General features: G+C 42.4%; 1 protein-coding gene and 1 pseudogene across 3 annotated transcripts in view; both read left to right on the forward strand.

Annotated features, from left to right (window-relative positions):
* Positions 1–16,721, forward strand: part of DRC1 (dynein regulatory complex subunit 1) — a gene marked incomplete at both ends in the record, with an annotated part of 45,714 nt that overhangs the window by 25,650 nt on the left and 3,343 nt on the right. For both annotated transcript variants that reach the window (XM_082852172.1, XM_082852173.1), the window contains 6 exons: positions 2,856–2,995; positions 3,984–4,118; positions 4,455–4,687; positions 7,312–7,424; positions 8,610–8,699; positions 9,244–9,330. In XM_082852172.1, coding sequence (XP_082708298.1) covers positions 2,856–2,995; positions 3,984–4,118; positions 4,455–4,687; positions 7,312–7,424; positions 8,610–8,699; positions 9,244–9,330 — 798 coding nt within the window. The remainder of the gene's footprint in view (positions 1–2,855; positions 2,996–3,983; positions 4,119–4,454; positions 4,688–7,311; positions 7,425–8,609; positions 8,700–9,243; positions 9,331–16,721) is intronic.
* LOC309970026 (small COPII coat GTPase SAR1B-like) lies at positions 10,282–10,792 on the forward strand (annotated as a pseudogene). Its single transcript has one exon. The product of its transcript is annotated as a small COPII coat GTPase SAR1B-like (transcript).

Genomic DNA, 16,721 nt, shown 5'->3' on the forward strand with positions numbered 1-16,721 from the left:
TCCTGCTGTGTTATAAGTATAAATAAGTATAAAAACTGTTCTATGGCCAAGTAAGTTTGGGAAATTCTGTTTCAGTGACAGGGGCTCATTGCAAAGCTCTAGGAAGAAAGAGGTCACCGGACACGGTCAGAGCAGACACCCAGGCACTCAGGGTCATGGGGCTCCTGGGTGCCTCCGTCCCAGCAAAGCCTGGTACTCATTCATTGTCATTCCAAATCCAGAGCAGTTCTGGAGACCCTCCTTCTCTGTGAGTGTTCACCCTTTCTCAGATTGTCACCATCCAACAAGGAGCTTTTCTATTGCGCTTCTGTGCCAAGCCACGTTGACGAATGGCCTCCCCGGTGTCCAGGGCTGGTCACACTTGAAGTAGTGGGCTGGTTTCGTTTGGAGCACGGTGGCATAAATCATCATGACTTTGTAGGAAGAATTGCTGAGTGTCCCTTTCCCCACTCGGCACTCACAGTCATCCCTAGAAGGGTCCAGGGCCCGGAGCAGTGGCTCAGGCTGGGACCACCCCAGCTAATTGCACTTGAGCTGAGACTATGCCTTCAGAACCTTCCATAGGCTCTTTGGGGTAATATTCAAGTCAGGAATTTCTAAATTAAACTTTAATCCTGCTCAGGAGGAGTGCGGTGTGGCTCCCGACAGCTCCCTGCCCAAGGGCTGGGCCTGCCCTGCACAGTGCTGAGAGCTGACGGGGTGGGGATGCGGGCACTTGCACACGGCCAGTGGGGTGTGAACTGTAAATTGCTTTGTGGAGAGCCTTTGCACTTCACTTCTGAGAACCTACCTTAAGGAAATAAACAAAATACCCCCAAAGTTTTAAATGTAATTCTTCCCACCATTATTTTATAATATTGAAGATTATCAAAACAATATAAATGTATTTATACATTTGTAAATGTATATACTGTAGGGAAATGGTAAAACATTATGGTATATGGTAAACATAAATATTTCCTATAGGGTAAATTATAATATAAAACTATGCACCATTAAAATTATATTAATAAAACTTGATTGGCATGGAAAATTCTTAAGTTGTAATAGTAAAGGAGAAAAGTGGGATATAAAATTGTAGGTATAGTTGCATCTCAATTATGTAAGGAACACCGGAAAGGAACAGGCCAGTATGTCAACAGAAATTGCCTTTGGGAGGTGGAATTATGGGTAGTTTTTCTTCCCCCTTCTCCTATGTCTCCTTCTTTATCCTTTACTGTACTTTCTGTGTTTTCTACAATGAGCAAATATTACTTTCACAATGAGGAAAAGTTTTTGCAAAGAAAAGCATATAACTAGAAAAAAGTAAATAAAAATTTGACTGAAAGTAGAGAAATTGAGAGGTACAATTAGTTATCATCCTGGTGACCAAGATGGTTCTTCACTGACCACCTGTTAAAGAAGAGATAGAACAGGCCTTCTGTTCTGAAGGAGATATTCAATTCTTGTCCCATAATGGAAAATTTAAAATCTCTGGGGTAGCTAAACAGATCCTGAGGTGACTAATTCCCTCAGTTACAGTGTGGGGATCACCGACTCCACAGGGAAGGTGGGAATGACTCACCCTCTGATGATGGGTGATCGCCTTTGTTCTCCTGTTTATCACCTCCTGGCCAGTTCTGCTCCTTGAGGATGACCCAGAGCAGTCTGGAATCTCTTCCTTCCTCTGTTGACTCCTTGGGGAGGGTCTGTAGTCGAGTGGAGGCAGAAGGGAAGGAGGCTTGAAAGAGTGTGGTATGTGGCATGTCACATGGCTGCCTTATCCAGATCTGATTGTACTTAATTGCATCTTCCATTGCTGCACCTCCATTCGAGAAAGGCAGGAGCGAGCCAGTATATTTGCCCTGTTCCAGCCTTGCCCCTCCCTAATCCTTTTCACCAGCTGCAGAAGGACCTTTCTACCCTGCGTGGACCAGTAATTCTACTCTTCCCCCTAACGTCTTAGTGACCCTCCTTTGCCTTCAAGGATAAAGCATTAGACTCCTAGCTCTGTCAGGCCCTGCTGCTCTGTCAGCCTCATCTCTACCATTCCCTCCCTGCTTCATACCTCACGTCCTAAACTGCTCGTGGTTTCCCCAAAGCACCTGGCTTTCCCTTGCCTCTCTAGACCTCTCTCCCCTCCACCTGAGTAACTCCTACTCATTCTCCAGGCCTCAGACATACGAATGCCATATTTTCAGGGACGCCTGCCCTGCCCTCAGGGCCCGGGAGAATCCTCCTCTCATTGGTCCCATACCTGTGCTTACCCTGATCTTGCTTCTTGTCACCAGTGCTTGTCCATCTGTCTCTCCTAGACAGGGAAGGACTGGGCCTTTTTCACCTGTGTTTTCCCAGCAGCACCTCGAAAATCATCAGACATATAATAGGCACTCGATAAATATTTGCTGAATGAATGAATACAACTAATGATGATCCAAATAGTAAGGGTGGTTGCCTCTATCCTCCTTTAAAATGAACACGGTTTGCTAAACACTGACATTGACAACTGGAAGGTCAGAGTGGGGACCTTGCAGGTTTTTTGTGGCCATGTTAACTTTTATGGTTTTTCTAGTGGGGCTGCTCGTTCTCTGAAGGGTCTGGAGCAGAGCATGAGAGGTAGCTGTACTTGAACTGTGCTCTAACTCTGATCTCTCTTAGACTTTAAGCACGTAGGCGTTAGCTTGCACTTGAATGATTTCTATTTTTTCTGGTTGACCTTTAGTTTGCCTCTAATGATAAATTTTCTAAGAATTCAGGTGGAGACACTTGTCCTAAGGTTCCTCTGATACGACTGCAGAACAAACAACCAGGGACCCTCATTCATGATAAATTGTACCAGGGCCAATTAGGATTATTTTTTTAAACTTTAACTTTAGATTCTTGAGCAACAGCTTCAGCAAATGAAAGCAACTTATCAGCTAAACCAAGAGAAGTTAGAGTACAGCTTCCAGGTGCTGAAGAAGAGAGATGAAGAAAGCACAGTGATTAAATCCCAGCAAAAGAGGAAGATCAACTGGTAAGCTAGCGTGCAGAGCGTCTTTGTTCTGGGCCTTTCTGTGCTGGAAAGAGGGATGGGTCTGTACTCTTTTGTAGGAGTAGAAACTGTTAAAAATATAACCAATTCTTATTAAAATATTTTTTTTGGGGGGGAAAACATTCAACTGGTTCTACCCTCCCCACACCCCGAAAAGAGTTTACAGCAAAAAGTCTGTCTCCCATCCCTCCTTTATCTGGGTCCTCTGTCCCACCTCTGTGACCATTATTCATTTCTTTTGTTTCGTCCAGAATTTCCTCACGCACGTACAAGCAAACACAAATAGACAGTCTCATCCCCTTCTGCTTTTACACAAACGATAGCTTTCTATACACACTGTTCTATGTCTTGAAGATGTTTCCATACCAGTTCGTAGAGAAGGTTCACATTATTTCTTAAGCTGCCTCGTATTCCACTGCATAGACATGCTAGGATTTACTTGCCCAGTCCCACACTGATGCACATTTCGATGGCTTCTAATCTCTTGCTGTTGCAAATAATGCCAACATAAGTACTTATGTCAATGTGTCACTTCTCATGTGTGCCCGGCTATCTGGGTAATGCTCAACTTGTAATTACAGAAGCAGTACATGTGCATTATAGAAAATTAGAAAATACCACAAATGAAAGTGAGATAAAAACATAAAAATAGGGCTTCCCTGGTGGCGCAGTGGTTGAGAGTCCGCCTGCCGATGCAGGGGACACGGGTTCGTGCCCCGGCCCGGGAGGATCCCACATGCCACGGAGCGGCTGGGCCCGTGAGCCATGGCCGCTGAGCTTGCGCGTCTGGAGCCTGCGCTCCACAACGGGAGAGGCCACAACAGTGAGAGGCCCGCGTACCGCAAAAAAAGAAAAAAAACAAAACAAAAAACATAAAAAGGCCATATTCCTCCTACCAGAGATTAAGTGTATCTCTCTTTTTTTTTCCCTTTTTTTGCAGACTAACTTTTTTTTTTCCTCTTCAACCCAGCCTTCATGATGTACTTAACAATCTGAGATCAAAATATAACAAGCAGGTAAAGCAGTTTCAGGAGGAGAACCAGTCCCTAACCTCAGACTACAAACGCTTTGTGATGCAATTCAAGGAGATGCAGAAAGCCATGAGGTATTTCAGGGACGTGGGTCCCAAGGCATGTGCCCTAGGATAGAGGTTGCAGGGGTAGAGCTGGTAGCAGCGGTGATTTCATCAGACTTTGATATCACCTGCTTCTGGGAAGCTGGACCAGGGCACCAGAGAATCCTTTGCGCTGTCTTTCCTGTCCCTTTACTTGCATGTCACCTGCCTTGTTCTCACAGGTGAGAATCAGGGGCTCAGGGATTGGGCCAGGCTCAGGATTTCCCACAGCTCTGCCTCGGTCCTTGCCCTGCTGCTAATTGGGGGTGGGGACGGGGGCTGGCCTGGCACTGGAATCAGCTGGCCCCGGTCAATAACTCTTCACAGGCATTTCGCTCTCATTGATGACAAGCAGTTTCGGGAGATTTGGCTGATGAATGAAGAGGAGGCAAAAGATCTGATAAGCAGAGCCTTTGATGTGGACAGGATCATCCATACCCATCACCTGGGGCTCCCCTGGACAGCACCTGACTTCTGGTTCCTGAAGAATGTGGGACCGATTTCTCAGCAGCAGCGGAAGTCGGCCACGCAAATCTTAGAGGAAGTGCTGATGGAAGCAGGTGACTGGAACAGAGTCATAGCATCTTCGAGCTGGAGTGGAGGGGCCCTCTGAGAACATTGGGTCAACCCACTCCTTTTACAGATAAGGGAAATGAAAGCAGTTCCCTTATCTGGGGGAATAAGGTTTCATAGCTTAAGAGGTCCAGAGAGCATGATTGGTTGATATGACTTTTAAGTTTCCTCTAATTTATTGCTTTACCTTCTCCCCTGTATTATAAACTGGTAGTTAGATCTAGAAGCTTGATCAGATTCAAGTTCACTTTATTTTCCCTATATACACTGTTACCTACCTCCACTGGGATAAACTGATGCCAAGTTGTCTCCCTTTGTGATGTTAGCAACCATTGATAACCATTGTCTAAGATCCATTAACTGCATTAGGGATTGCAGCAAAATGGTGTTCTCAGTTCCATCATTCTGCCTTCATTTATTAGCTGGAACCCTTCTGCAAAGAGAATCTTCTCCCCATCAGCTATCTGCTACCCTGAGATACAGTTTGTACAGGAAAAGCAGGAGAGTGCTTAGTCTTTTTTCTGTTTACTAGTCTTCAGAATAAATAGACGGGAGCTCTAGCATCTTCTAAAGGTGACCAATGAGGTTTTATTTAAATTTTTCCTTAAGAACACATGGATTTAAACAAATGTGATGTTTCGGTTTACTACAGTTATTGTCCTTACTAATGCTCTACTTATTCCATCTTTGGCCATGTCGGCTTCTGGGTCCTTTCGACACAACCCCAGCAGTCTTTGATAGCTTCATGGCTTTCCAGAATGACCAGATGTTCCAGGCTCACATTATGTTTTTCCTGCTTCAAGTCTGGAATCAGCCATTCCTCCAAGGAGACTTTGTCCTTTTAAATAGGGAATGGCATTTTGAAACCATAGTCTGGGTGCTGGAGGGCTCACTGTTTTGATTGGTCATCGTTTCCAGGCCTTCTCAGTGGGTGAGCCGAGGGTATAGGATTATGTTTTAAAGATAAACATAAAATAAATCATGTATTTATGATACATGATTTATTTTATCTTTAAAACATAATCCTAATGCTTCCGAATCATCAGGATGCCAGAATTTTTTACTTAACCTTATCAAAGTGTATCACCTTTCTCCCGACTTGAAAATCTTCGTACTCAGTGCCTTCAAAATAATTACTCATATACGTTTTTACGGTACCACAAAATAGTCTCAGAATAAAAGAGCAACCCTACCACTAACAAATGATTACTAAAAAGAGTTTAAACTTTTTTTGCAGTTCTTTTTGTTCTTAGGATACAACCTACTAGGGATGTACAGACAGATTACTGTCTTTTAAAATCACTTGGAATGCTTTCTGTGTGGTTATGTCACCAACTGTATACACGCTTAGGTCTTTTTGTTTCATGTTAGTTTTGATTGTTAGTGATTGCTCTTTTACAATTGAATTTTGTTTTATAATTATGTAAAATATTTACGTTTCCAAAGTCAAATGTACAAAAAAGTTATACTCAATAAAGTATAGCTTTTATCCTCTTTTGTCCCTCTCCTCTAGGTAACTATTTAATAATTTATGCTTTATCCTTCTGTTACTTTTTAAAATTATAAACAAATGTGTATGTCTTTATATAAACCAATTTTTAGGTAAATGAGAACATATGCTTTTCTCCACCTTGCTTTCTTTATGTACAATATATCCTGGAGATGCGTCTATACTAGGAAGAAGAAATACTCTTCATTCCTTTTTTGTCTGGTGCTCTATTGTGTGACTGGGCTATAATTATTCAAATAGTCCTCTGTTGATGGTCATGTGGGATATCTCCAGTTTTCTTGGCGTTTTTGCTATTAGAATATTGCTGTAACACATAGCTTTGTGCCTTTGTGTTTTCATGTTTTTGCCTGTGAATCGTTGGGATATTTTCCTAGAAGCAGGATCACTGGATCAGAGGGTAAATGCCTCTAATTTTTCTGGGTCTTGCTCCATAGGGATGGTACCATTTTGCATTCCACCGGCAATTTGCTCTTGTCCTTTTCAAAATCTTTTCATATATATTATCTTGTTTTACCTTTTAGCAAGTAGTAAAACCTGGGCAGTGCAATGATTTGTATTACTATTGTCAGTTGAGGGATGTATAGCATAAAACACTTTTTAAAATTTTCATTAAGGAAAATTTTGCTGTTGCTACCAGCTGCCAGTTCGTGCTGACACTATTCTGTGAGGCAGCTACTTTTCCTGCATTTTCATGGGCTGCTTCTAATCTTCTGCAGGTTTAGAAACCACGTGGTGGATGTGTTAGATTTCTCTCTCAAATAACAAACGGGTTCACGGTCTCCCTACCACTTCCTGGTCAAGGCTGGATTTTGAGTATGGTGTTTCCAGGTAGATGAAACTGGGAAGAGTGAGGCTTTCTAGGCTGGCCAAGGGTGGCAGAATTCTCCGGATAGTCTCTTATTTCGACCCCCAACCTCCCTTTTTGTTCTCCCCACGTGATGGGCTTTCTTCAGCTAAAGAAACTTGCTAGTGGCTTAAAGACGCCTTTTAAGGCCTACATTTCCTCAAGGAAAGCCGTTTGACTGTTCCTCAAAGTGAAGCAGCCCAAGGAGCCACCTTCTCTTTCTTTCTCTCTCTCTTCTCGCTATGGCCCCTCTGCAGAAGAGGAGGGGGCAGAGGAGGCCGCCTCAGAGCCAGGCTCGTACCTGGACCTGCCAAAGCAAGTGTCAGCGAAAACTACCAGGAGGATCCTGACGCTCCTGTGTGACGAGTCGGTGAGGCTGGGCTCCTGGCGGGTGGCTTGGCCGACTTCCTGCCCTTCTCGAGGGCTGCTTTTGATGACACTGGATGGGCCAGAGGTGGTCTGGAGGCGGGAGTGGACCGGCCCTCAGGGTGGTGCTGGAGGCGGCCCCTGGGCTTCGTGGGGTCGCGGAGAGGCTGTCGTGCTCCGGAGCTGACCTGGCTGGTCCCCAGGCCCTACCTTAGTGGTCAGCAAGCCTGGCCCAGGCCAGCCCACGGGCTCCTGCTAATTAAAAAAGAAACGCTAAACAATTGCTCATCCGCGAGAGAAAGGGCACCCGTCTCGCCTCCGTGCATCCACCTGACGAGTAGCGTGGCCACAACCGACGGTGGCCTTTCTCTGGGAGCTGAGCCTGCAATTACTCTGGGGGTGTCAGGCCTTGGATATCTTCGCTGCATCTTAGCAAAACTAATTGGTGTAAAGGCCTCGCTGGAGCTGGTCCAGCTAAAAGTCTTACTGTACCCAAACAGATTTGGTGTTTATGCAGATTTTCATTTCTGAGATGGGAAGCAGGTGGCACAAAGATTGTCAGCCTCCAGTCCACTTGGGACAGTTCTTGGGCACGAGGGGGAGCTTCTGCCACCGAGGGCAGCTCCAGCTGAAGGAGGCGGCCGGCGGGTGCCCCCCTCTGTCCGCAGGCTTGCTGCCGGTGGACACCCCTCCAAGGAGCCCTCCCCCACGCGTTGTTCCCACTCCGAGCGGGCACCCAGTCTTCTCCCCCCTCACCCCCGCACTTGACGTGCACCGTGTTCTGCTCTGGTGTCTCCACCTCCCCCCAGCCCTCCTCTCCTCCAGCTCACTGCCTACCACTGTGTCCGGTAGATGTCTGGGGAGTAGCATTTGAGTGAAGTGACATGGGCGGGTGGGAACGGGACTGGACCACGTCTGGACTGTGGCGGGGAGCTCAGGTGTTCGCCCCATGGCTTGTGGGCGAGGTGCGGGGAACTCAGTCCCTCGTGAGGATTGGCTTTGTCTCTGGGAAGGGCTCTTAGGCATCCCGGGAAGGCCTCCCTCCGAGGGCCCTGCTGTCCGATGTGTCAGCCCTGGGCTTCTGCTCTGTGGAGTCGTCCCTGGCTAGTTACCCAGAGGGGGGATGCGGGGCCTGGGACTCGTCCTGAACCCTGTCTCTGACTGGAGATGTCGTCTTCCTTCTCCTCAGGGTTTCCTCATAGAGAGGAAGCTGCTGAGCCTTCTCCTGCCCCTGGACAAGAACGAGTGTTACCTGCTGAAGTTGGACACCATCTTCTCAGTGAGTCCCCCCAGGGCTGAGTGGGTGAGGGTCCTGGGGTAAAGACAGCCCCCTGGGGTTTCCAGCATTGCCTCAGCCCAGGAGTAGATGCGGGGCTCCCGGGGCTTCCCCGGCTCCCTGTCACATCCTTCCCTTCACCTGTTTTCCATGTACCAATTGGGCTCAGAGTCGCATCGGTGTCTTCCATCCCACCCCTTCCTCTGTCAGTTCCTCTCTCATGGCCCAGCTCTCAGCCGTAGGTTCTCCCCTCCGCCCCTAGACTGAGATGTGGGTTCAGCCCCGTTAGCATTCTCGCGCCCACCAGGCCTCTATGGAGCCGTTCCTGACCTGAACGTCGTTCCTCTGTTCTGACGTGCGTGTCCAGATTCACTGAGCTCTCCGGGCTTGAATGGCCTGTACTCTGGGCCATGGCAGGCGCTGGGGCTGCTGGGGGGAGCGAGCCCCCTGCTCTCGGGAGCTGAGGGCCTGTTGACTCCCGGAGCCACGTGGAGAGGGGCGCTTCTTGATGTGTGGTATTTGAGCAGTCATTCTATTTTTCCCTCAGGCCCTTGGAATCGAAAATGAGGATGACTTGTATAAACTAGTAAACTTCTTCCTCAAATACCAAGCTCATCATTCACCTCCCAGCCAGGTAAAGTGACGTGTAATAAAAAAGAGAGCATTTAAAATTCTCCTGGAAACCCCCAGAGAGCATTGCTGCCTTTGAATAATACTTCTGGAGAAATAGTGAGGGTTTTGTGTCAAGGATAGCTAACCCAGCATTTCCCTTGTTATTATTACTTTTTGTCTTTGTAAAGGGAAGGCTGGCTGGCAATGAGATGCTATTCTTATACTGAGGCCCAAGGAGTCTTTTCCAGGGCCTTCCCTCAAAGCCAGGCCTCAGCCACATGAGACCTGGGCTCACCAAGTTCTGAACATTTTGATCCGTAGCACTTCCCCGCAAAGCAGGGCCCATTTTTAATACCTATCTTGACTGTAATTCACTAGTTTGAGCAAGTCATCATGTTAAAAATATTATAAAATTTTAATATAAAAATTAAAACTTGAATTAAAAAATGTTTTTAGTATTGTTAGCCCCAGGGTGAGTATCCTGTTATGCTTCCGAAAAGAGTTGGCTGAGTGGACAAAACACAGAAGCTAAAAAAAAAAAGGACATATTTGACTGCATTAAAAAAATTCTGTAGAGCAAAAATCACTATAAGCAAAGTTAAGATACAGATGACAGGAGGGGGGAAATATTTTTAATTCATATCACAGTTAAGGGCTAATTTCCTTATTATATAAAGAACTCTCATAAACCAATAAGAAAAAGACCCACAAGTCAATGGAACAGACAAGGGATATGAACAAACACCTCCTAGAAGAGGCAATAAGGTAACTTTTAGGGACTAGGGCCGCGGCAGCCATCGCTCTTTGCAGTTTGGTGTCGGAGTGAGTAGGGCCAACGCCAAGCAAGGAATTGTGTTCTCTCCAATCGCAGACCCTATAAGATTTGGCTGTGTCCTTCATATTTGACTGGATTTACAGTGGTTTCAGCAGTGTGCTACAGTTTTTAGGATTATAAGAAAACTGGTAAATTGGTATTTCTTGGATTGGATAATGTGGGAAAAACAACATTGCTACACATGCTAAAAGATGACAGACTTGGACAACATGTCCCAATGTTACATCCCACTTCAGAAGAACTAACCATTGCTGGCATGACCTTTACAACTTTTGATCTGGGTGGACATGTTCAAGCTCGAAGAGTGTGGAAAAACTACCTTCCTGCTATCAACGGCATTGTATTTCTGGTAGATTGTGTAGACCATGAAAGGCTGTTAGAATCAAAAGAAGAACTTCATTCACTAATGACAGATGAAACTGTTGCTAATGTGCCTATACTGATTCTTGGGAATGAGGCTGACAGGCCTGAAGCCATCAGTGAAGAGAGGTTGTGAGAGATGTTTGGTTTATATGGTCAGACAACAGGAAAGGGCAGTGTGTCTCTGAAAGAACTGAATGCCCAGCGCTTAGAAGTTTTCATGTGTAGTGTGCTCAGAAGATGAGGCTATGCAGAAGGCTTCCGCTGGATGGCGCAGTACATTGATTAACACCAGCCCCCATCGGTTCAAGGTCTCACCATTCAGGCCTACTCAGAGATTTGATCACTCAACATGCGTAACTTGAATTCGATAGACTTTTGTTGGTTAGAAAACAGATGTTTTTTAGATTATTAATATTTTATCAACGTAATTTGAGTTAGAATTGAAAGCTGATTCTAGTAAGCTTGAATATCACAATGTTAGCTTTCTAATTCCATAAAAATAATTAGTTTCTACAGTTTATAATCTGACATTACCCCCAGCACCATTTTTAAAGAGCAACTTTCCAGACTACCTTTGAAGCACTTTTTAACAATATGAAACTACAAATGTAAACCATATTTAAAAGTTCATCATGTTACATTTTTTATGTACTTTTTTGGAACTAGTTTTAAAATTTTAGATTATGTGTCCATCTATCTTAAGTGAACAGTTAATAATTAGCTTATTGATGATTGCATGAAGCCTTACAGTTTTCGTTATTTTTTCTTATGCAAACGTCATGCAATAAAGCAAACCCTAATATTTGGCATTCTTCTTGGGCAAATGTTTCATTTTAATGTGCCTTATCTGGCTAGTATGCTCTGAAATTTTGCACGTTTAATATTATCTATATGAGGGGGTTACTGGGAAAGGAGATTGCTTCAGAATATTTAGAATAATACCTAAGTTCCTAGAGGCTTTTGCATTTTCCAGGAGACAAATTGTGTTTGGTGGCAACTTATACCACATTTATCTCTGAATCATGTGTATTTTTATCTGTAACACTACCATTACCAGTGCTGATGGGGTCCATGTCCTAGTCCCTGTGGGATCGGCCTTCTGCAGAAAAACACAGCTTCTGGTACAACCCAAGGTTAATTTTTGGTTTGAAAGGCCCATTCCCGTTGTCTGATTCTGAAGTGCTCCGTCTTACTGGCGCCCGGTTTGGTGTTCTGTGCCTCTTCACCAAAAGTAGTGACAGGCAGCAGTCTCCCCACCTTTAGAGGTACCCCCCAGTCTCTTTATACTTAATGGTACTCTCCAGGGCAAACGACAAGTAGGGTCTTGTGCGCGGTTTCATCGTGGAGACCTGCATCTGAGGAAAAAGAGCCTATTCTGCTTCATTTGTCACTGAGATGTTTGGGGATTTTGCTCCTATCCTCCAGCTCTTCTGCATTTTTGGCATATTTTATTTCTTGGTGGAAAGAAAATGAATCCATATATTTAATTTTATTTTTTTAAGTTATTCTCAGTTAGCTCTCATTTTATAGCACAAAAGGCTTTTGTTTTTAGATACAGTGCTTGCCACGTGATAGTGTCTGCAAGCCTCATTGATAGACTTTCTAATAAGATTTTAGTTAGCTTTTTTAAAGCATTTTAATTTCCTAAGAAATTGAGTTCTTTTTTTCCATATGTCGGACAGTCCCATAATTAGCTGAAAGACAAGTGCCAAATATTTATTTTTAAAGACTGTCAAGCTTAAGATTTCCTCTCTTTGTCACAAACCAAGGTTTTATAGTATATTTAACCAATTCCATTGAGAATAGATTGCTCCAATTCCATCAAGAGTGATTTTAATATCAGAATTAGTGTTTTCTCTAGCTATTGTCCAGATCACAGTTACTGTAGTCCCTTCTCTCATCAATAATGTAATATATGAAGCAAATACGGATTGAAGGACATGCCTGGAAGGAATTACTAGTTAGCTAAACCAACAAGGTCATTTCACCATGACATTTGGTTTTAGGAATTCACCTATTCTATTTCACTTTCAGCTTCCTTCTAAACGAAAATAAAAAAGCTTTCCCCCTGCCTAGAAACATCAGTAGCACCATGGGAAAAGTAGCAAATGACATTTCAGCCTCTTGGGTTATTCTGCCAGATATGTTTAAAGTACTCATTTTTAATATCTTGACTAAACAGAATTAAGCCTTATTAAAAGTAACTGCTTCTTGTCGTTGGTATCTTTTCAGTATTTACAGGGACATGCCTTCCTTCAAGTATTTCCTAGTATCTATTGTGATCATTGAGAAGTTAATTATTTGTGTTATAAATTGGTATAAAGGAAAAAGCTTAGTGGTTTCTCTAGAGGATATTTGCTTTCTGGTACAAAATATCTTGTTTCAGAACTCTCATTCTAGGTCTGTCACTGGCATCAAAGGAACAAAGTCACCTTGTGAACCACAGCTAAACTGGATATTTTCCCAATGATGTAAGAGTCTTGTGGCCTGAACCTCTGGAAATGAAACTGTACTTTCCTGCCAGCTTGAGGGAGATGGGCCTCAGAGTTCCCCAGCCATCGGGCTTACCATCTAGCTCTGAGATCTCCTCAGAGCATATACACTGAGTCACTGCTTCCTCCAGAAGAAGCAAGTTAAGAGAATGCCGAGAAGCAGTAAAAACACACGGGGAAAACATATACTCTGTATGTGCCTGTGCAAGCGTGCACATTTGCCGAGTAGTTTCTGGGTAAATGGTAGTATTGAGGACACAGGTTAATTTTGTTCCTCCCACTGTAAAGTGTGAAAATGTAATTAACACTATTGTATACAAGCTAAGATTGGATTCCATATAAATCAGGAAGTGTTCAAAAGATGTTTTTAAAATCTTAAGTCCAAAACTCTAAAAATAGAGGGCCTCAGCTGGCTTTTATATTTTTAAAGAAGAGATTCTTAACCTCACACCTGTTTCAATGACTGCTGTTAATTATAGTTTTGTGTAACTGTTTCAATTGATGGATTCCAGTTTATCTTGGTGAATTTTTAGATCGAAGATTATTTTTTTAAAAAAATTGGGGCACAGATATTTCCTAAAGCGTATGAAAAAATATTCTTCGCCATTGGCTTAGTTGACCCAGTATCCTTGAGTGCCAAAGAAGTATGAATTCAGATATTGCCTGCATAGATCTAAATTTTCGTTTTGTGTGCCTGTGTACGTATACACATTTACTGTGGTTTACAATGTGTACACAGAACGTTGTTTCTTTTCTTTAGTTTTCAACTGGCTCACACTTCTGTGTAGTGCTTTCCAGCACATAAGCTACTTATAAATCATTAAAATAGAGTAATGGCTGTGATGATAGTGTTTCTTGCCTTCTGCAAAATGATTTGATTAACCCAACATTTTCACAAGTTCCATCGTTAAAAACAGAGTACCTCTAGCTGACATGATTTGAGAGTTTCAGGAGACAGGTTGACATTTTCTGAAACTGTACTTGGTATGTGGCTCAACGAGGCATTTCAGTCTTATTAGTCACTTACATGACTGAAGTTTGCAAGGATTCTATTGCCAGATAAATTTTGACCAGAGTACATTGAAAATAGCTAATATAAAAGGAAGTCTCTCAGAAAATCTTGTGTTGATTTTATTTAGAGTATATTGTTTGGATTTTTTTTTTTCTGGCCGTGCCATGCGGGATCTTAGTTCCCCGACCAGGAATCACCATGTCCCCTGCACTGGAATCGTGGAGACTGCCAGGGAAGTCCCTGTTTGGATCTTTTTAAACATATGGAAAAGTTGGTGAAGCTTCAAAAAGTCTCCAAGAGAGCATGAGAAAAATAGAGATTAGCAAATATAAATTTCTGGATGCAAAATTAATAGGGAATTAAAGGTTTTCTATAAACCTTTAAATTTTTTTTTTTTTTTTTTTTTTTTTTTGGTAATAGTTAAGAGTTCAGAAAACAGTATATCTTCAATTAAGGACTAAGTTCCCAAAGCTCCATATTGATGTTTCTGGTCATTTCCATCATTGTCCTTTTGAAATGCAAATTAGCTTTTTAACAACAACAACAACAAAAGAATGAAAGAAAAAGAGAAAAAAGAAAAGAAAGAGAACAAGCTCTTAAAAATATAGGACTGTGCCTCTATGTAAAGTGATTGGGATTTTGTTAAAACCATGTTTCTACTCTTGAACCCTGTAACCATTCCCCCTCACATACCCCCAGCCCACACCTGGATAAAAATATCCCTGAGTATAAAGGGAATCTACAGAGTCTACTGAAGATGCAGTTTTGAACTAGCTAATTTTTGTCCTCATAATTTAGAATATTAAATAGCTAATATATTTAATACGTCTGATTGATTGTTCTGGGCTTTAACCACACTTTCAAACAGAACCCAAAGTAATCACAGTAAAGCAAGCAAATTTATTCAAAGTAAACTTTGTTTCAGGAGCGCCCCCACCCCAAATAGATTTTAGGACAGAAACGGGAAAGGTTTTTGAGTTATTTCATGCAGAATTATTATCTGTGGAAAAGCTGCACTGGAGTGGATGAATTCTTCTTCAGCGTGTATTTTAAATGAAGCGGGGGAATTAGATTTAATTTTAGTTTTAAATATTCGGGGGAAAAGGGAGCTGACAGTTCTACAGTTTTTGACATACGAGTTGTCCTTGAAATTGTTTTCATTATCAAGTATAAAGATTCACATCAGAATGGCCAACTTCACATGGGTTTCTGGATTCCCTGGTGCTGCTCCTAACCTGGACTCATAATCAGTTGCCATATTGAGGCAAGAGCACTCAGGGTGAATATAGTCACATAACTTTAAAAGTGTCCCCGATGCAGGGGACATGGGTTCGTGCCCCGGTCCGGGAAGATCCCACATGCCGCGGAGCGGCTGGGCCCGTGAGCCATGGCCGCTGAGCCTGCACGTCCCGAGCCTGTGCTCCGCAACGGGAGAGGCCACAACAGTGAGAGGCCCGTGTACTGCAAAAAGTGATCAGTGTTTTCCGTGGTGAGGCCTTCAATATTTGAGTGAATGCAGAGTATGTTGAAGTGGTAAGTCGGTGATAAGTTTTTCATCACTAACCTTGTTTATACTTTTGTACACCACTGCTTGCACTAGTATCTTAGTGTGAATTTTAACCATTGTTTTACAGTGTATACAGATTGTTAAGCATTAATTTATATAAAGATGTTTCTGTTTACTTTTATGTATTTTACAAAGAACAGCTGTAATAGTTGGTTAAATGTTCTTGAATTGTGTTTGTGTGTTATTTTGATTATGTTCTATTGTCTTTTCACCCCCTATGAATTTGAGTATCAGGAATAGAAAAATAAAATGATTACCTGGTCTTTGAAAAAAAAAACTTTTAAACATATGAAAATATAATCAGGCTTTGTTGTATTAAGAGAAATACAAATTAAAAGTGCTCAAATTCCATTTTCATCTGTCAGGTTGGCAAAAATCTGCAAGTTTGATAACACATAGTGATGGCTGAGATTTGGGAAACAGTCATGCTCATAATTTGCTGGTGTGAGTGTAAATTGTTGCAGCCTCTGTGGAGGACACCTTGGCAGGATTGATTACAAAACCGTATAGTACACTTCACCCTGTGATTCCTCTTCTAGGATTTTAGTCTATTGATACACTCAATACAGTTGAAACGATGTGTTTATCATAGCTTATTCATCGCAGCACTGTTTGAAATGACAAAAGATTGGAAATGACCTAAATTTTCATCATTAAGGAATTGATTAATATATGGTGTATCTACACAATGGAATACTATGCAGCTGTAAAAAAAGAACAAGAAAGTTCTTTATGTATTTATGTGAAAAGCTCTCTAAGGTTTATTGGTATGTGAAACTCTACTATGTATGTCGTAGGGTATCATTCATGTAAAACTGGAAGAAAAAGTGAAAGTGTGTGTGTGCTTATATGTATATATATTTCTTTGGGAGGATACATAAGAAACTGATAACATTGGTTTGCCCATGGGAAGTAAAATGAATGAACTGCAAGGCAGGAGTAGGAGGACTTTTTAAAATTAAAAAGTTAAAATTTAATTTGTATTATGAGTCAAGAGGATATTTATATCATATAAGCTTTATGAATATCAATAAAATGAACACCTGTGAACTGTTTAGAAATAGAACATTATCACTCTTGTGGTTTTTTTTTTTTTAATTCGGCTGCACTGCATTTTTTTTTTTTTTTAAATTCTGCTGCACCA

This window comes from Leucopleurus acutus, assembly GCF_964270905.1.
Source record: "Leucopleurus acutus genome assembly, chromosome: 12".
In the NCBI taxonomy this organism is placed as follows: domain Eukaryota; kingdom Metazoa; phylum Chordata; class Mammalia; order Artiodactyla; family Delphinidae; genus Leucopleurus; species Leucopleurus acutus.